At 41.8% G+C, this 21,307-nt stretch overlaps 1 protein-coding gene across 3 annotated transcripts in view; it reads right to left on the reverse strand.

Annotated features, from left to right (window-relative positions):
- The window catches only part of SS18L1 (SS18L1 subunit of BAF chromatin remodeling complex), a 38,537-nt gene that overhangs the window by 17,071 nt on the left and 159 nt on the right, over positions 1 to 21,307 (reverse strand). Inside the window, exons 1-4 of one of the 3 annotated variants that reach the window (XM_006126167.4) lie at positions 20,681 to 21,242; positions 10,552 to 10,628; positions 7,789 to 7,873; positions 4,335 to 4,479 (exon numbers count right to left, since the gene is read on the reverse strand). In XM_006126167.4, coding sequence (XP_006126229.1) covers positions 4,335 to 4,479; positions 7,789 to 7,873; positions 10,552 to 10,628; positions 20,681 to 20,749 — 376 coding nt within the window. In that variant the 5' untranslated portion in view covers positions 20,750 to 21,242. Of the gene's footprint in view, positions 1 to 4,334; positions 4,480 to 7,788; positions 7,874 to 10,551; positions 10,629 to 20,680; positions 21,243 to 21,307 lie in introns of those variants that run through there. The other 2 variants (XM_006126168.4, XM_025186159.2) reach the window with 2 other exon arrangements.

Consider the following 21,307-nt stretch of genomic DNA (forward strand, 5'->3'; position numbering starts at 1 on the left):
GCAGTATTGATCTGAATTCTTTTAACAGCATTTTTTGCAAACTTCACCATTTTTACTGTGTACTGTTTTCCATTGTTGCAAGACCATTGAGTCGCTGGTTCTCAATCTTTAGCACTTGTGTTCAATTCACTTAGCAAGCCTTTGAGTGTGACCCCACCCCCCATAAATTAAAACCACTTTTTGTATATATTTAATATAAATGCTGAGGGTAAAGCAGGGTTTGGGTGGAGGCTGGTAGCTCGCGACCCCCTCATGTAATAACCTGTAACTCCCCAGAGGTCCCAACCCCCAGTTTGAGATCCCCCAATTTAGACGGAGATAAATGCAGAATCCCAATAAAATGTACACGTTGTTTTAATTAATATTAATTGTGTTTACAACATGAACAGCATCTTAGCCTTTTTGGAATATCAGTTTTTCTTAGGTATTCTTAAAGTATTTACAAATATTGAAATGAGAAAACTTGCTAGGTTATTTCTCCCCCTTACAGAGAGGCTATGGGCCACATTCTCAGCAAAAGTAAACTAGTATAGTTCTGTTGAAGTCAGTGGAGCTATTCCAATTTATGGCTGCTGAAGTCTGACCCTATGGTTATGTATGTCTTTCTTATAAAGCTAATACTTGTCCTTCAGTGAAACAGATGGCAACATGGAATTTGAGTGAAGAATGGAGTTCATAATCTCTCTGAGTGAGAGTGCTTCTGTTGATGGATTTTACAAATATTGCAGGCTGAACTGACCACGGTGCAGATAACCTACAAATATTGCAAGAGTTATCTTAAAGCCCAAGAACACAGATTTATGTTACTACATTAGATTTTCAGCTTTAATTAAAAAAACAAATTTTTGGCACTCCTAGTTGCAGATAAAAACTATAAAATATGACTGAAGTATACTTGAAGCTTGAAAACCAGAAGGCAAACACAACGCACTTAACATTTTTTTCAAATCTTGTGATTTTTTTTAAAACCAAGGTTGTGGTTTCTGGGGTCTGAGTCAGGCTTTTTGAAGGCATGGGATTAACAATACTGCGACTGACCATGAATGGTATGGCAGACAGACTTTACACGCTGCATCAGCAGAACTTATAAACTGGCTGTTTAATTTTGGAGGTTTTAGCTATACATCAAAGGCCTGGGAAACAACTGACTTCCAATTGGTGTGTCATGTGGTCTATTTGAAATGTTAGTAGTAGTTTCTGTCCACTTCCTAGTAGACCGGGATGCGCAATAATTTTCACAGGGGGGCCACTTAATGAATATTGGTACTGGTCATGGGCTGGCACTAATCCCCACCCCCATTCCTGGAAGGGGCAGGGCCTGGTTTGAACGTGTGGGGCTGGAGACTAGCTTCCCCCCCAGAGTAGTTTGGGGCCAGTGGCTTTGAAGTAAAAACACAGCAAAGGGCTCGCAGTTCCCAGCCCCATCACTACCATGTTGACTGGCAGCCACCCGGTTTGCTGTCGCTATTTAAAGGGCTCTTGACTCCAGTCTCTGCTGGGATAATGCCCAGAAGCTGCAAACCCTTTAAATAGCAGCAATTTAAAAGGCTCGTGGCCCTGCCACTACCGGATTGCCTAGCAGCCACCTGGGATTGCTGCTGCTATTTAAAAGGCTTCCGGCTCCACCCCTGCTGAGGTAGCAGTGCAACCATAAGCCATGAGCCATTTAAACAGGATTCTGCTGCATGAGCCACTGCCTGGAATTTTGATGGCATGGGCAGCAGGATATAAATGGAAAGTGGTGAGGTGCAGTTCATGGTCTGGATCAAAGTTTTAGGTGGGCAAGATCTGGCCCCTGGGCTGCATCTTTCCCAGTCCTGTAGTAGACTGTTGTCCCGTCACCAAAATCACCATCACACCTGGCACACTTGCTAGCAGTCATATGAGAAATGTTAAGGATTGACTAGATATTGGGAACTAAACTATGTTCACACTGCTAGCAAAGATCCTTCTAAGACCTGGCTGGGAAAATGGAGGATCAGTGCACAGAAACTTTCATTGCTGTCTCCTGTGCTGTTCTTGTAATGTTCAATAAACATAGAATTTCAGTTCTTTATTGCTACCACTCAAACACTTTCAGAAATACTAGAACTTCATTTTCAGAATTGCATATACATTTTGAGTACCCAGCCTGCAAGTAACTTTCATCCAATGATTGTTCAGTAACCTGTGTGAAATTAGTTTGTTAGTCTTAGTCTAGTTCCCAGTGGATTGCTGTCCTCATCACAGTATCAGCTGGCACTGATCAGAGCTTTGCTGACATTCTCATCAGAGGCAAAGGACTGACTGGGATTAAGACTGAACTACCTTTTCATCCCTTAAAGCAAGTCTCCTCAGGTCAAGGTTGACACACTTTCATGGGGCAACACAGAGAAACTTAAACTGCTGTTACCTGTTCTGTGGCTAAATAGAGGACATCAATCTCCAGGGCTCTTACACACAGATATAAGGAAAAACAACAACAATAATGAAAATGTAGATTCATACTGCACAGAACAGTCCTCACAGAGCCCTGGACTACACTAGGACCCTAGTCTGAAATACCCCTCTCTCCCAGGTTCAAATTAGTAAGAAGTGAATCCACACTACCAAGCCTGTTATTTCGGAATAACAGGCCACAAAATTTGAACTCTATATTCCTGCTTTTCACAAGTAGTAATGCTAACTCAAAACTTGTAAGTCCAAAATAATATGTGTGGATGCTCCAGTGCTGCTAATTTGAACTACCTGGCCTCTGGGAGGCCTCCTGCAGCTCCCCAGAGTGCTTCCTGGGGCTCTGAGTCCGAGGTAGCGCATCCACATTAATGGAGCCTGCCTCGGACTAGTTTTGATGCTTCCCTGTAGCGACGGCATGCAAGTTCAAATGTATTAAACTGAGAGTTCTTCAATTGAATTTAGTAATTTTGAAATAATTTCCTAGTTTAGACATGGCCTGAATGATTTCTGTTGTTACTAAGTACCAGGCACAAAGAACAGTGCAATAGGAAAGCCCAGAATAAATTTTAAAAGTCCACTTTTTTAAACTGCAAAACTATTGTTGGTAGGACTTCATTAATCAATTTACAGAGACACTAATAAATTTAACAAAAGTTGTAGTTTCATGACATTCTGCCCCATAATCTTCCTACCAGTATTTGTGGAACTCTACAATCATGTTTTCCTATTTTAAAAAAAACTTTTCCAGCTCTAGTGCTTTGTGAAAGATCAAAGCAAAGGGAGAAAATTGTCTGATTATGAAATGAAATAGTGTAACTGACTATACATCAAGGCTGTGTCTACATTGGCACCCTTTTCCAGAAAAGGGATGCTAATGAGACAAGTCGGAATTGCAAATGCTGTGGGAGATTTAAATATCATGAACATGGCTGCCGCTTTTTTCCGGCTCGGGGCCGGAAAAAAGCGCCAGTCTAGATGGGATCTTTTGGAAAAATAAAGCCTTTTCCGGAAGATCCCTTATTCCTCTCAAAATCAGGAATAAGGGATCTTCCGGAAAAGGGTTTATTTTCCGAAAGATCCCGTCTAGACTGGCGCTTTTCTCCGGCAAAGTCCCGAGCTGGAAAAAAGCGGCAGCCATGTTCATACAAATGCCGCGGGGGATATTTAAATTCCAACTTGTCTCATTAGCATCCCTTTTCCGGAAAAGGGTGCCAACGTAGACACAGCCCAAATGTATATGAAGTAAGCAAAATAAAAAATAGAAAAAAATCTTTCAGTTACATTATTTTATGGTGCTCCTGCAACAACACACGTATAAAAAATTCAGACAGAAGTGTGTTTTTAAATGTATAGTTTTCCATTAAAAGATCTAAGTGAGCTGTTTGGTTATACCATACAACATTTTAAAGGCTACACTAAAAAAGAAGACTTTAATATAACTGCATTTTATTTTTGAAAAGGTGTTTATCTTAGAAGAACTCTGAAGTCTGAAGACCTGATCTTTCAATTTTACTCATTTAAACAATCCATGTTCGCCCTATTGACCTTTATGTGGCTATCTGAATGAGTGCAAAAGGGTTGCAAAATACAACTTAAAGTATGTTTACTATTAAAACTATGAGGACATTCAATTCTGAAGTATTTTTATTGGTGGTTTTCATCACATGTTTTAAAATAATGTTGTTTCATAAATCTATTAAGTGGTTTGGAGCCCTTATAGAATCCAAGCAGCAGTATAAACTGTAGCCATTTTGTGAATATTTCAGCATTTGCCTGAAATTCCCATGTGCCTAAAAGGTGAGTTGCAGAGCTGTAAAAGATCTCTTCTAAGTATATTCTGCATTAATGATTTTGTTGCTGGGCAACCATAAAGCAGCACAAAGGGGAACAGAGCTCACCATTGCTAATCTGACTCTGCATGAGGGAGGAAGGAGGAAGGCCTGTCCCAATTGCATCACTAAGATTGCTCTGTGAATGGAGAGATTGGTTGGATGCACTCTGAGTCATTCCTCCTGGGCCCAAATTCATGTTTTGCGTTGGTGGCTGCAAACAACAAGAAGGGGAAGCAGGTTTTTGGTTAGGTTTTAATTAGAAAAATTATAACCCTGAAATTAACCTTATGAATACAAACTGACTCAGCTGAAAGTGTGCTTTTAGATTTCCATCTTACAGATTTGGGGTCTGATCCGGGAAACCTTTATTCATTTAAGTTACTCTTTATAGATGAAATACAGCTAGATGCAGAGCCAACTGCATAAGGCACATACCCCGTTTAGCCTAAATGAAACATGGTCCTTGTGATGGCCCCTTTGCACAGAGGTGAATTTCATCCTGCATCAGTAGCCTCACAGAAGTCAGTGAGACAACATATATGGGCAAGGACTATTCACATAACTAACGAGGGGTTTGCAGGAATTAACCTTCATACAGCACATCTTAAGTTATGGCATTGTGTATATGATACTTTCCAAATCAATTAGATTAGAAAGAAATCCACTGCAGAATTAAAACACAAACATCGAGCCTGATCCTGTCAATTTACTCAAACAAAACTCTAATTTAAGTGAATAAGTATTTTGCCTGTGTAAGGGCACTAGATCTGATCACGAGTCTACAAAACATTTACAGAACAATTCTAGTTTTGACCTTTGATTTAGGTAAGAAATATAAGTTATATTAAGGAAAACAGACTTGATCAGCCTTAAGTACTTATTTACATGGAGAATAAAATGTTTATAAAAGAGCAGATAAAGGTATAACATGGCCCAGGATCTGGAGACTAAAGCTAGGAAAATTCAGACTCAAGGTGCACTTTTTTAACTATGACAGATGGTAATTAGCCACTGGAATAATTTATCAAGGATTATGGAACATTTTCCATCTCTGGACATTTTTTAATCGAGTTTGGATGTCTTTCTAAAACAGTGTTTCTTAAACTTTTTAAGACTAAGGAACACCAAACAGTATTTTTTTTTTATGGGGAACACCAAGAATTTTTTTTTTGGTTGAAAAAAAAAAAAGCAACCCCAGGGAAAATTTGTTGAGAAAAAAAAAACCCACTGGGCCTGGGGGTCGAAATGCGCCATGATGCCCCCCCCCAACCTCCCCCAGGAAGACTGCCCTAATAACAGTCTGGTACATGGAGCTGAAAATGTAGACCACAAAAAAGTAAGGATAATAATAAACAAATGCTAAATAAGGTCATGTGTCTGGCCAGGAGAGAGGGCAGAGGAGGGTTTTGGGACAGGGAGTCTGGCCAGGAGGGAGAGTGCAGGAGTGGACTTGGGACATGGTGCCAGAGCAAGTTGGGAATGCAGGGTCTTGGCAGGAGGAGAGAAGTAAGGGGGATATGGGTGCAGGGTCTGGGCATGAGGGGGGACACTTATCTGGCTGGGCACCCTGCTGCAGCAGGGAAAGCCTCCAGGGAGCATGCTCTTGTTCCTTTGCGGGGGTGTGGGGGCCAGAGAGCTTAGTTCCCCTTTCCCCCTCCCCCACCCATGCAGCGGGGAACCCAGCACAGCTGCAGCACCAGGCCAGGCTTCCCGCTGTGGGAGGGAGAAATAGAAACCCCGACCATCCCTGCCAGATTAAACTCTGCCACTTCCTGAGCAGGCTGGGCAGGGGTGCAGGGGAGAGAGAGCAGTAGCACATGGGGGGCAGCAGAGCTCAAGTGCGCCCCAGGTGGGATGAGGGGGCAAAGCTTGAGCCGCGTTCCCTGCAGAGGTCCCGGAGCGGACCTCCTCAGCTCCAGCCACCCCTCCCACTCCCAGCAGCAGCGGACGCTGTAAAAGCCGCCGCCTGCACACGTGGAAGAGGCTGCGCAGCAGTGGAGGCCCCATGGGACAGGGGCCGTCCTGAAAACTGGGGTGGGAGGAGAGGCATCCGCAGTGGGAGCTGTCTATGGGCTCTGCAGGAGAGTAGAATTTTTTCTGTTCTCTCCGCAGCACACCTCTGACTGCATCGCAGCACACCGTGTGCCGCAGATCACACTTTAAGAAACGCTGTTGTAAAAGATGTTCTCTAGTTCAAACAGAAATTTACTTAATAAAATCCTATGTCCTTTATTATGCATAAGATCTATACGATTACAGTGGTCCCTTTTGACCTCAAATATGAAAATATGGTCTCAATCCTGAAGTCCCTATGCAGGCAAAAATGTCTTTGAAGTCAGTGGGCGTTTTTCCTGCAAGAGTACTGCAGAAATAAACCCCGTAACTTTAGACCGTATTTTTCAATCTGGAATAGGCATTTTGCATTATTCTGTCCCCACTGATGTCAATGACAGAACTACTACAGGTTGAATTTTTCTCGTACAGCAAGCACCCTCAGGACCTGATTGGTGCCAAATCAGAGAATTTGCCAAACCATGGAAGGTCAATATTGTCTAGCAGCATTACCAACACTTCCTCTGCTTACTGGACTCTTAGAAGACATTTAGGGGTAAATTAGAGCTAAATAACAGCACAGAGCACTGAGAGCCAGGACTATTAGCTGTAAACAAACTCCATGGGACTATGCAAAACTTGGCCACAGCCATGAAAAGTGGGCATCCGGCTAATTAAAATCATGCCGGATCACAGATGCTGCCGGACTAGGTAGTGCTGTACTAGAGAGGTTCAACCTGTATATACTTTAGTGGTACAGGACCAGATCTTTACACTTAGCTTATCACTATGCATGTGCCTTGCAAAAAAACAAGGTACTATTTTATGAAGAAACATGCAACATTTAATCCTTAAATGGTGGCAGATTTAAGCACCAATGTGCATTTGGTTCAAGTCTAAGAAGATCCTGAGATATTAGCACATGCAATCAAGAATTTTAAAGTACAGAAAAGCAATTTTTAGTGATTAAGATATTTTTAAAAGATCCTATTGAACCCTGTACAGCTGGATTCATGGTAATTTGGGCACCTGGTTCTGCAAGTGGCAGGATTAAAAAAATACAACAAATATTTTAAAAACAATAAAAACTTTCATAAAGTAATTTTTCTATTATTGTCCATTGGAATCCAGAACTTTTTTCATTTTTTTTCTAAAACAAAGTATTAAAATGGCTAACTATGAACAGATTTTTGTCACCAATTAATATTCAAAAGAATTGTCATATGTATAGTTAACATTGTATTTGATCTCAGAGGGGTAGCTATATCAACCTATAATTTTAAAAACAACAAGCAGTCCCATGGCACCTTAGAGATGAACAAATATATTATATCATGAGCTTTTGTGGCTAAAACCCACTTCATCAGATGAATTGGAATGGAAATTACAGGTCCAGGGTATATATAACAGTGAAAGCACTTACCTGCAGGTTGTTTTTACTATATTTGATGTTAGTATTGGTACTTACTGCAGGAAGCAGGGACTGCATATTCTGGTTAGAGTCTGCTATTGTTGCCAAGTAAACCAGGTTTCTGTGCAAGATTTGTTGGTATCTAAAAAATAAGGAATAGATCTTACTTTGGGAAGAGCTAGCAAAACCAACATATCCCATTTCATGAATTCATTGCAGTCTTTGCTTCTCTGCCCTCTATAAATCATCAGTAAATGTAAACTAGTCAACTTTCATCTCATCTTAATAAATAATGATAATAACAGCCATTCCTGTAATGTCCTGCCTCTTTTCAGAAAGTCACAGAATACCTAACAACCATTTTACAAATGGGTAAATTCAATAAGTAAAGTGACCAGTGAGAAAAAACAGGAGGGTGAGGAAATATTTTGTACTGAATCAACTTCTGTTAGCGAGATACCAGCTTTTGAGCTTACACAGAGCTCTTCAGGTCTCAATACAGGATATTACCATACCCACCTTGTCTAATACCTTACTTGTTTGAAAATACTCTCAATGCAGCAGAGATGGGAATAAAGCTTAGAGTCTTGATTATTTTGTCTCCTGCTCTGCTCTAACAATTAGTCTCTTTCTTTATTTCAATACACTTCTAACAGAGTATACATATTGGAGCGCCAAAAAATAAAACCTTTTTCCCCTGTAAGCAACATCAGGAGAAGAAACTCTTTTGAGTTTAACTTGTATGCTTACTGCCATCCAACTGAAACCATGTGACACATTCAAGCTTCCTCCCAATCATTAATGAACTTAAAAAGATCATGATGTGAAGCAGGAGAGAACCAAGAAACAAAATATTAAAAACTGTGCCACAGAGCTATAAGGCAAATCAAACTTTTGGAAGTTGGAGAGGCACCATGAGAGCAAAAGGTAACAACTTTTACTGTATAACTTTTCTTTTGGTGGGTGCAAATGAAGTAGCAAAATGAATCCCGAAATGATGATAATGAAAATGATGGAAAGGAACATGGAGCAGAGCAAAAGAGGTGCCTAAACTCCTAAGGCTTTACATTATTTTTAGTGGTCAGGGTCTTGTGTGAATAAATACCAGTGCAGGATGTAAATCCCATCTCCCTACAGAAAAGGATTCAGATTTGTGATGAAGTCTTGAATCATTATCATGTAACATGGTAAACACCCTTTCTGTCCTTTCCCTATGCAGTTTTCTTTTTGAAAGAGTAACAGCTTTCCCATGCCTGCCTTCCCTCAACTTGACCCCTCATTGGTCAGGTTTGACTTGTCCCTGAAACCTAATCCATGTTTACAATAAAAATGTACACTGATTTAATGTTTAAGAACAATTTATGGAAATTAACAAGCCTTTATTCAGTCTCTTTAGGCATGGATCGCCAAGATCTTTGAGCTCTAAAATTAAATCCCCTTCTGACAAAACTATATTATCAACGTGCCATAATCCTAAATTCATACTTCCTTGTAATTACCTTGTAAGTGACGTGTTGAGAATATTATTGAAGATTAATCATTTTGTTTTTGAATGCCAGATCTTACCAAATTATATACAGATCTACAGTCTCCTCTGACTACACATGCATAACTTCTTTGTAATTGGAGTTACCTGTATATGCCTCATAAGAGGAATGTACCCTTTAAGAGCAAAACAGATCTTAACTTTCATTTTCATATGGTAAAGGATTTTCTCACACACTAACTGACCATGTTTTTAAAAACAGCACATGTGGTATGATTTGATAATAGCTCAATCCTAGACATTTTGCCCACATCATGAGTGCAGGATTAGGTTCTACAAGAAAATACTGTTATTTTTCACGCAGAACTCGAAATTTCTCACAATTCCTTTTTCCTACTTCATCTATAGCGTAGGGGGCCAGTCCTGCAGTTGATCCATACTTGATTTTAGTGGAAAATCTGCATGCAAAATAATTGCAGGATCCGGTCAATATTTAAATTTCAATTTACTTTTCATGTTTCTTAAAAATCAAAACTGCCATTATCCTTCCTCATTCTGAGTGTTGCTCTTCTACTGAGAAGAGTGATGTGCAAGTCACAAACTGTAGTCGGTTTTAAAATTTTCCTTTAAAAACTGCCAAAATATTCAGCTTTCTTTCTTGTTTTCAGAAGGTATCTTTCACCTCTTATCAACCACACTAATAGGGCACGTCTAGACTACCCTTGGCTTCCGAAAGAAGATATGCAAATTTGACACAAATTTGCACATCTTCTTCTTATCCCTTTTTTGGAGGAGGTTTTTCGGGGGAGAAAAAAAAGCAGTCTAGATGGGTTTTTCTGTGCAAACTCCCCCTTTTTCAAAAGAACCCTTCTTCCTCAAAAAATCAGGTTTACAGGGTTCTTTCGAAAAAGGGTGGGTTTGTGCAAAAAACCTCGTCTAGGCTGCCTTTAATTTTTTTCCAAAAAATCCTCCTCCAAAAAAGGGATTGGAAGAAGATAAGCAAATCCGCGCTGAATTTGCATATCTTCTTTCGGAAGTCAAGGGTAGTCTAGACGTGCCCATACTGTCTTGATTTCTGCACAATTTTACCTTTGCTTTGGTATATTATTGATCCTGATATTTTGTACAACAGCATTGCTTAAAATATTCAATGGGAAAAAAATACAGTGTCCCAAAATAATGTATACTTGTTGACACATGGTAAATCTTAGAAAATTAGCATTCCGAGTACTCTTGTCAGTGGCAGTTTTGCAACACTGTTCAGAGTGTTCTTCTTGCACTTTGTGGTAAGGACAGGAATAATATCCAAAATATTCCAAAGTAAATATACTCACTGAGTACATTCTGCTGTTTTGCCTTTGCTCTGATAGTCCATAATACACTGTATTAAGTGGTGATTTTCATCTAGCATCTGGACAAAAGAAAAATTATTAAAATACTTGTTACTGTACAATAAGACTAAAAACACAACAAGTTTTGTAATATGTTTCTTCCTTCTGTGATATTCCACTTCTCCTCATTCTTGGCTTGATGGTTCTTCATGCATGTCTTTTGCCTACAGGTCTTAGAGAGGAACCGGAATATTATTACAGAATCAAAGCTTCTAACTACAGGTACTCCCAAAAGTCAAATTTATTTATTGAACATTACTATAAAATAAAATGGTAGGGGGAAGAGTCCTTTTTGTGTTAACCTTAGCCTGTAATTATTATCGTTTATGCTTGACTAGGAATAACAGAACAAAAATTTGACAAAAAAGATACAAAACTCCCTTATTCAAATACTCAGTGCATTCTTCTGGTTTCTGAGTGCACTTTTAATGGAAGATTCACTAAACAGAACCCACAGAATATACAATTTTGAGTTCCTTTTAAATGAAGGAAAAATAGGTAAATCTGACATTTTGGCAATACAAGACTATAAGAAATTAAACATAATACAACTTATATTACTTTAGAAATGTTTCTATACACATTACAGCTCACAAAGGCTATACTGAAGGCTTACATCTCACTGGTAATTAATACTGTAAAGTAAATATGTCAATACTATTTTTTCTATTTTAGGTAATTATTATTACTTAACATTAATATTATGTTGGCATTTTGAGGACTCAAATAGGTGAGGTCCCCATTGTGCTTGGTGCTGTACAAAGATACAGTAACAGTGCCTACCCCAAAAAGCTTACAGTATAAAACATGTTGGATAAAATGCACATATTAATATAAACAAATTTCAACATTAGCGTTATTCCATGTCCCTTTGCATTCCAGAACCATGTCTTATCAATGCATTTTCATTATATCCTAAATTTTAGCAGAACATAGATTGTACATCCATGTGGGCCCACTGAGACATATTGTTACAGTTTGCCAGAAAATTTCTTGAACAGTAGCAATCCCCGGAGGCTATTATGGATCCCTACATAATAGCAGGGAAAAGGCAGACATGCAGATGTCATAGAAAGAGTCTGGACACTGGGTAAAAGGAGGACTGTACTTCCCCTGCACTTAGTGTATTTAGCACCAATCAACAGTTCCAAATCTGAGCTCCAAAATCCTGTATGCAAGTGTCACAAGAACTTTACATTTTCACACATTTTGTTGAATTTGGGAAGTTTCCTTTCTTGCATTTAATCACCATTACAAAATGCAAAAAATGAATGAAACCTGATAGATGTGAAACCAAAACCAAAACCACAAGGTATTTGTATATAAACCTGTTTAACAGATAATGGGGATACGCTAACAAGTTTCCAGGCACAGAAGACTCCCAAGCTGTTTGCCCTGTGCTCCCCTGTTACTTTAAGCCACAAAGGAGCACTAAACTGATACTTCACAAAGGGCTATGTAATTAGGCCATGGCACACCCTTCAGCTTTTAATCTGAGTAGGTCTACTGACTGATCCCCATCTGATCCAGCTTGCCAGCAGCTGTATACTATGCAATCTGTCACAATTAACACAGGAGGCCCCACTTGATTAAATATGGGGAGGTCTCTTTATCTTCATATGCAATTTCCTTGGGATATGAAACATATATACCCAAAAATGTTTACTTCAGAGCCCTGTCAAAAGTAATCACCTATGCTACTCCTGGTTTAGAAGAGACATAACTATTAGATTCCCAAAAGAATGCACATCAGCCAGGGTACAAGTTTAGGTAGCTTGCAGAGTATCTACATGTGGTCTCACATCTCATTCCTTCCAATCTCCAAAATGCCTTTTCGTCCTCTATAGGCCAAAGAGCAGGCCTCAAACAACGCAGTATAGCATGTGAAGTAACCTTTGCTACAATGAGCAACTGTACACTGGAAGTGGTCTGCAAGCACATCTGCTAGGAGACACAAGTACTTATGGAGCAGCCATGAGAATCTCTGTTTAATATTGGGACCAAGAATCACATGAGCTCCCTTTATTATGCATCATAAATCCATTGGTTCACATACATATTCTTTTAATAGACTTGCAACATATGTCTGAGTAGAGTTACATATTTTCTCCAAGCATTTCTCCAGGAACACATTTCACACAATGATTCCCAAATAGATCCTTCTACAACAACATCAGAGAAACTCTGTAATTTACCTACCAATTGTGTACAATATGGCTCTTTCCTTTTCCATTTATTTGACATATGAACCCTGCCCATCATCAGGGCAAAGAGTAGGATAATACCATTTTAATCAAACCTCTGAACCTGAGTAAAAAGCTTTGATGGGGCCAGTAGTACAGCCTTTACACCTCCTTACTGTAAAAAAATCTTACATGGTGGTAAAGTAGTTATAAGTGTGAGAGTACTTCAAAATGGGCATTAAGCCATGAAATGGTTCCGTTCTAATTAAAAGTTATGTGCTGGATTTTAGAGACATTTAGCCAAAATATAGCTTCATCCATGTGTCTTTGTTGAGCCATTTGCAGTGCATTTTTATACTACATTTATAAGCAGTTATATTTTTAGAGGATTTAACTAAAGCATACAACACTACACAATCAATGGGTTTATTTTGTTAGTCCTCAATGCCAGAAGATTGTTGCCATGCAGAGACATTTTCTCCACTAAATATCCTCACCTGATTCTTGACTATCTTTACAAAATGTCAATTCAGCTGTATTATTGTCAGACAGTTAACATACTTTTACAGAGATTAAGTTCCCATAAAATAATTTCTGAGTATCCAGTCCTACAGTACAACAAATTGAGAAGCTAGCAGATGAAATGTACTGCACTTGGAAGAATAGTTTGAAACCTGCATCACTGGCTAGATTAAAACAACATTCATAGGAGAATTACATCTCTCCACGTATTTTTGCCCTCTGAAGTCGTTCTGTTCTGAGAAAGAGAAAAATTTTGAGTAACCATATATGAGTGAGAGGATGCCTGCCAGTGGAATAGATCAAAAGCTTCAGTTGACTAGTTTATACCTTAAGCAAGCTCTAGTCAGTGTCCTACTTGTTTTCAAAAAATGAGTGTTTCTGGGCAAAATGCAAGAGAGAGCTTTCCGTCATAGGTGTGTGTATATATATATATATATATATATATATATATATATATCATAGAGATGGATGGGACCTTGAGAAGTCATTGAATCCAGTCCCCTGCCCTCATGGCAGGACCATGTACCATCCCTGATAGATTTGCCCCATCAAGGATTGAGCTCACAACCCTGGGTTTAGCAGGGCAATGCTCAAACCACTGGCTAGTCCACCTCCCCACATAAGCTACATTACCTAAAACTAACATTTTGTTTATTTTAAAATGGTTTAAAGGATAATTATTTTGTTTTCCACTAATTTCTTAGTGAGGTCAGGGTCTGTCATAACATTTTTTATTATTTCCTTGATAATGTGTGGTGAAATTTATAAAGTGAAAGAATGGAGAAATAAAAGAGTAACAAAGGCAATATTTACAAAGCTAGGGTCTGATCCGACAAACAACTTAGGCCCAGATTCTCAAAGTATTTAGTTGCCTAACTCCCACGGAAATCAGTTGCAGTTAGGCAGCTAAATACTTTTGAGCTGTGATGTCCAACACGCTAGCCACTAGCTGCATGTGATTATTTGCCAGTTAAGTGTGGCGAGTTGGCTTGAACAATGTGGCTATTGGGCTGGTTGAGTATGGCTAATTTACTATAACAGTAGCCACTACAGAATTTGTTGGACACCACTGCCTTTGAGGATCCACACCTTACTTATCAAGCATAGTCTATACCAGCGATTTTCAAAGTATGGGTCCTGACCTAGTACTGGCTCTCAGAAAGTCAGGCAGTGGGTTGCCTTGTTGTAGTGTGACCAGGTGACCAGTGGCCGTGCTAAGGCCAGCTTCCTGCTTGTCCTGACACTATGGATTGTGCTGTGCCCTGGAAGCGGGCAGCAGCAGGTCTAGCTCCTACGTGGAGGCAAGCAGCCAACTCTCACAAGATAAAAAAGGAAAACAAGCCAAAAAATGAAGCTAATCCCATTTCAAAGCAAACCCAAAATGGGCTCCATCCACTTTACTCAGCAATGCCTGGCGATATACTGGGAACCGGCCAATGGATGAGTGGAGCCAGAGCTTGGGGCAGTGGCAGCCTGTGGAGCAGGACCTGCTGCTGGTCACTTCCAGGGTGCAGTGTGGTCCTCCATGTCAGGACAGGCAGGAAGCCTGCCTTACCATCCCACTGCATCACTGACCAGGAGCTGCCGGAGGTAAGCCTATGCCCCAACAATCTCCTGTCCCAACCATGAGCCCCTCCAAACTCAGAAACCCCGTCCCCTTCCCCCCAACCCACTCCCATGCCCCAGCCAAGAGACCTTGCCTACATACTGAACCCCTCTCCTCCTCTCAGTCTTCACTCCAAACCCATGATCTCTGGCCCCATCCTAGAGCCCACACCACCAGGCAAAGCCTTTATTCTCCCCCCTCCCCCTCCCATTCTCTCAATCCCTCACTTCTGCAGCTCCACCCTGGAGCCTGCACTCTAGTAAAAAGATGTAATTATGCTGGGCCATGGACATCAACAATTTTCTTCAACTGGATTGCGAGTAAAAAAGTTTGAAAACCACTGAGCTATACTATGACTAGTCCCATTAAAGTCAATCATGAAGATGTCCATGATTGTAAGTTCCACTCCTGGTATTAAGTACTTGCAGGATTGTGCCTGTTTTGTTTTTTTTTTAATTTACTTCATCATCAGGAAATAGGAAACATTCAATATTTCCCACTCAAAAAATATTAATTCATCCATACAACTGCTTGTTCTATTTAAGGAATGATTCTTGACAAATTGACATACAATTGAAGGCCCAAATATGGAAAAATTGGCAAAAGCAGCATTATCATATGCCTTTATTGTAGCCAGCTAGGAATGTAAGCAACTACAGTGAGCCCTCGCTACTTCGCGGTTCGACCATCGCGGATTCACGACTTCGCGGACTTTTTTCATTACATTATGTATATACGTGAATCCGCGATGGTCGAACCGCGAAGTAGCGAGGGCTCGCTGTATACATGTTAAATATGGTGTCCCTACTTCGCGGATTTTCAACTATCGCGGTCGGGTTTGGAACCTATCTACCGCGATAAACGAGGGTTCACTGTAGTTGACTACCTGATAAGCTTATGCTTATCGGGTAGTTGAGCAGTGACATAATTAGTTGCTTCCCCATCCCCCTTGCTGCCTCTATCAGAGAGAGACAGTGAGGGGGGAGAACAAGGGCTGATGCTGGGGGGAGCCGGTTTAAAAGCTGCTTCCCCCCAGCACTGTCTGGGGGGACAGGGCAGGCAGAGGCACAGCAGGGGACAGGGCACGTGTCAGGAATCAGCTGATTCCTGGCTTGTGCCCATCACCCCGCTATGCCTCTGCCTTTTAAATATATTAAGAGGCTCTTAATACATTTAAAAGGAAGAGATGCAGCAGGGCTAGCTCTCAGGTCTAACCCCACTGTGGCTCTGCAGTTTCCTCCCTTATCAACTAATCGAGTAGTCAATGGAAATTCCATCGACTATTCATTTAGCTGATTACACACAATTTAGCATCCCTATAGCTGACAGTTACTCCACACACAGCTCAAGATTTCTCTAGCTCTGTATTTGTGCATACAGAATGGGGCAGGGAGGTGATTACCAGGCATGGGGATGTACTTGCAGATCACACACCCTGCCTGCTAGGGTACACAGCCCTCTGACACTCCTGTCATGCAGGTTTTGAGGAATGAAAGTTCTGTTTTATCCTGATGCGACAGATCTTCATGTTGTACCTATCTCTTGGAAGGTAATGGGAGGAGTGTCAGAGTCATGGCAGACACAATTCATATTTCTCCTTTATGTTTTCTAGTCTGGGAATCTGGATTTGGCCCAGTGGTGTGAAGAGAGCGAATAAAGAAAAGTTATTTATTAGTTCCCATAATAGAAGAACTAGAGGACACCAAATGAAGTTAATGGGTAGCAAGTTTAAAACTAATAAAAGAAAGTTTTTCTTCACACAGCGCATAGTCAGCCTGTGGAACTCCTTGCCAGAGGAGGCTATGAAGGCTAGGATTATAACAGAGTTTAAAGAGAAGCTAGATAATTTCATGGAGGTTAGGTCCACAAAAGGCTATTAGCCAGGGGATAGAAATGGTATCCCTGGCCTCTGTTTGTCAGAGGCAGGAGAAGGATGACAGGAGACAAATCGCTTGATTATTGTCTTCGGTCCACCCCCTGCAGGGCACCTGGTGCTGGCCACTGTCAGCAGACAGGCTACGGGGCTAGATGGACCTTTGGTCTGACCCAATACGGCCATTCTTATGTTCTTAATCTTTAAGAACAAAATACTCCTGTCAGATTCACCGTGAAGCTCTTAGTTTCATATTGTGCATTTATGATACCAACAGAAATTCCCAGGGCAGAATTGGTAGAAAACAGAGAACAGAGCTCTGCAGAACAGAATGGAAATGGTAACTTGTTGAAAAGCATTCATTATTTTATAAACTTCTAGAAAATTTTTTAAAGTATCACTAATAAATGTCTCAGCTGATCTAAGAAAGCAGGCTTAGAGATCAAGTCTCACTTTTGGATGTGTGTTCATAACCAGTACTGGCACTTTGATGTCAATGCAAAAGGTTGCTGCACTAATAGAAGGGCTCTTTGGATTTTGTTCATTGCAAAAAGAACAGGGAATAGTTCTGGTATCCTGATACTATGTTAAAAAAGGACAAGGTTCTAGTCACTGGCACGGGAGTACATATAAGGTCAACACCAATGCCATGTCCTGCACATGAGCTAATGATAAGTACACAATTGCCAATTCTGCAATCCTAGAGGTTCAAAATCTCACACTTTCTTCAAGGGAAGTTGTGTGTAAATAATGTAGTATTGGAATAGTAAAGGCTTTGAGGAAACCGTTGAAATTGAGTTAGTAACATGTATACAGGTAGTCCCCGGGTTACGTACAAGATAGGGACTGTAGGTTTGTTCTTAAGTTGAATCTGTATGTAAGTCGGAACTGGCGTCCAGATTCAGCCGCTGCTGAAACTGACCAGCGGCTGACTACAGGAAGCCCGAAGCAGAGTTGCTCTGCCCCGGGCTTCCTGGAATCAGCCTCTGATCAGTTTCAACAGGCTGAATCTGGATGCCAGTTCCATACAGATTCAACTTAAGAAACCCAGGCGTCCCCAAGTCAGCTGCTGCTGAAACTGATCAGCGGCTGATTCCAGGAAGCCCGGGGCAGAGCAACACTGCCTCGGGCTTCCTGTAGTCAGCGCTGGTCAGTTTCAGCAGCGTCTGACTTGGGGACGCCTGGGGCAGAGCAGCTGCGGTGCTGCTGGGTTGCTCCAGTAGTGCCGCTCCTCGGCGCTACTGGACCAACCCAGCAGCACCCCTGCTGCTCTGCCCCAGGCGTCCTGATTCAGCCGCTGCTGAAACTGACCAGCAGCGGCTGAATCAGGACGCCTGGGGCAGAGCAGTGGGGGTGCTGCTGGGTTGGTCCAGTAGCACCCAGAGCGGCGCTGCGGTACCAACCGGCAGCGCCCCAGCTGCTCTACCACAGGCGTCCGGAGAAAAGCCTGGTCTGCTGGGAGGGGGGGGGCGTACTAGCTGCGCCCCCTCCCCCCCCCCCCCAGCAGACCAGGGAGATGCGGGCGGCGGACTGAGACGCACCGCGGTCCCGCCACCCGGGTCCTCTGCGGCTTTGCTCCGCGTCTCCCTGGTCTGCTGGAGACCAGCAGACCAGGGAGACGGGGAGCAAAGCCGGGGAGCAAAGCCGGGGAGCACGCGGGCAGCGGACAGCCCAGACGCGCCGCGGCTGTCCCGCTGCCGGCGTCCTCAGAGGCTTTGCTCCCCGTCTCCCTGGTCTGCTGGTCTCCAGCACACCAGGGAGACGCGGAGCAAACCCCGTTCGTAACTGCAGATCTGACATAAGTCGGATCCGCGTACGGGGACTGCCTGTAATGAAAATTAGTTGTGTGTGTATTTAAATATACAAGTAAAAATTATGCATTTTTGTGAATTTTTTTTAATTAACTGATATACAGTTTTGGCTCCTAAAGAGAACACAGTTGTGGATTTCCAAAGTAAGTGTCCCACAATTAGTTTTGAGCCCAACTTCTGATCTATGATTACAAAGCTCACTGAGTTATGTACTTGTTTGCAGACAAAAATTTCCATTTATGTTCATGAACACTTCAACAGCTCAGCATTCATAAGAAATCCTAAAATAACAAGTCACCAAATGTACCTAATAGAGGAAATATTTTTATATTTGCACAGAAACAGATTTCAGTTCTTTTCAGTTCAAGATTTCAGTTCTTTTCAGTTCAGTGTCTTGAAAATTGAGAGAATTAAGAACATTATTTTACTGTTCTTTTTAATGGAAATTAATCAAAAGTGATTTTAAAAGACTACATGAAATGAATTTTGAAAGTCTATATGAAATACACAAACATCCAAAGTTAAGGATATAATTCCATCCTTAACTACGGGTGCCTAAATATTTCAGCATTTAAAAGTAAATGGGTATGACCACAATACCACATGTGCTGCAAGACCAAGACACAAGAGGATGAATTGCAGATTGACTTTTCTAGTATTTACAGATGTACATCAGGCTCTTAACTCTCTTGAAGGTTGTTTGTCATGCCTTAATTCTTCTTTAGTTTGATCATATCCTCCCTTTAGATAAATTCCCATATAATTCATAAAACTGGTAATAGATAATGGCTTCACTCTGGAAGAAATGCTGATGAGCAACTGATTACTCTCTTACCACTGACACCTTTTGTGCATGTATGTCAGGGTGGGGAACGTTTTTTGGGTTGGGGGCTGCTGACCCACAGGAAGATCAGTCGGGGCCGCACACAAGTGGGAAACCCAAAAAACCCCCAAACCCTCACTGACATGGCCCCTGACTGAGAAGGACAAAGACACTCCTCACATTCCCTTCACATACCAGAGCCTAGTGGAGCCCAGGTAGTAGATTTGGTGTGCTTCAGTCCTTCAGTAGGCACAGGCTCCCCAGTGCTAGGAGGGGAACCCTCAGTGTCAGGGGCCGGATCTAGGCAAGCCAGGGGCCGGCATCCAGACCCTGGGCCTGAGGTTCCCCATCCCTGCTATTTGTGTTCTCCATTATAATTTACAAACGGGCCATATTAGACCTTTATTCCTTAGTTCCACTGCACTGACTAGACAAACTCCTGGATAGCGAGAATTTCTAAGGCAGAGCAAACATGACATAAAATATGCAGCGGAACTAGAAATTACAGGTACTAAGTAAAACAGATCAAGGGCATAGATGCGTTGCTTATTGACATCTCCACACCTCTTCCATTATTTACAGTTATCTACAGGTATCTCACTCCAGGAGGATAGTAGGGGAGTGAGGGCAAGTATGTATCTCCCCACCCTTCTCTTATTTTCTTACAAATACCCATCATAACTTCCAAACTCAGCTTTGGCCTTCAGACAAAACCCAGGCCAGCTGAGTCTTCAGAGAAAATCCTTTCAATGTAAAACATTTGCCTGTTAAACATTATACACGAACAACTACAATTCCTTTTTTTAAAAAAAAAACACCTTTGGAGATAGCTATGAGCACCTTTATTGCCACACTTCAGCATCTCTTTCCATATTTTAAAAGATTAAAATCCTGCAACCATTTGTTAAGGGCTGATATGCTGTCCAAAATGTGCAGATCCCAGCTTACAATTTTGAAATGTATCCCTGGCATTTTGTTCTTTACAAACACGTAAGACAGTGAGCAGTGAATTTTCTATTCTGCGGATCCTTCTCTGGAGCTTTCCTTCTCCCTCTCCCTCTCTTTGCAGTGTTCTGAACACCTTTGCTTTGTTCCACCTCCTCCTCCTCCTCCCTCCAGCTGTCCATCTTCCCAACCCTTGTAAATTCACTAGTTTTCATGATTACTTTAGAATTAAGCCATCTTCCCAGCCACAGCACCATAGAAGGAATATACAAATAACATTTCTTGTCGGTATAAAAGCATGCTTTTTACCTTCTGGATAGTTTGCTGGGTGACCTCCCCTTTGCCTCTCGGGCGAGCAGAAGCAAAGGCAACCGACATGGTGGGTTTTTTTTAAATGTGTCTATAATATATTGCTCCTAGGCTCTAATAATATTGTTATTATCTGGCTGCTATTGCTGTGCAAAGATTCTCCGCAGTGCATGGGGAGGGGAGCCGGCGCAGATGGTACAATCTGTGCCCTGCAACGAGCCAGGGGCACTGCACCAAGAGCCTGCATGCACCACCCTCGCCCTGATGCCTCTGATCCCAATGCAAGGTGGGGAGCCAGCTGCTGAGATTTGGGGAGGAGGGATAAAGCCAACGGAGTGGTCCTCCCCTCCTTCCCCACCTCCCCTTTGATCTGCACATGGTGCATCCCTGCTGCTGGGTTTCCTGTCGCAGGCGAACAGCATCTTTCTGCCTTTGCCAAGAGCGGCCCAGTGCGTCAAAGGCGTAGGCAAAGAAGAGAGCTACGCCAAGCGCGTGTGGAAACAGACACCGTGATACGCTACCGTGCCTACGCTAAATGCGTACGGAAGGCAGGCAACAGCTTGGTACGCCAAAGGCGTAGATAAGCTGCCTGGCGTTCCGGGTGGCCTGCGATTCTCTGGCCCAATG

The sequence above is a fragment of the Pelodiscus sinensis genome, chromosome 18 (assembly GCF_049634645.1).
Source record: "Pelodiscus sinensis isolate JC-2024 chromosome 18, ASM4963464v1, whole genome shotgun sequence".
Lineage (NCBI taxonomy): Eukaryota > Metazoa > Chordata > Testudines > Trionychidae > Pelodiscus > Pelodiscus sinensis.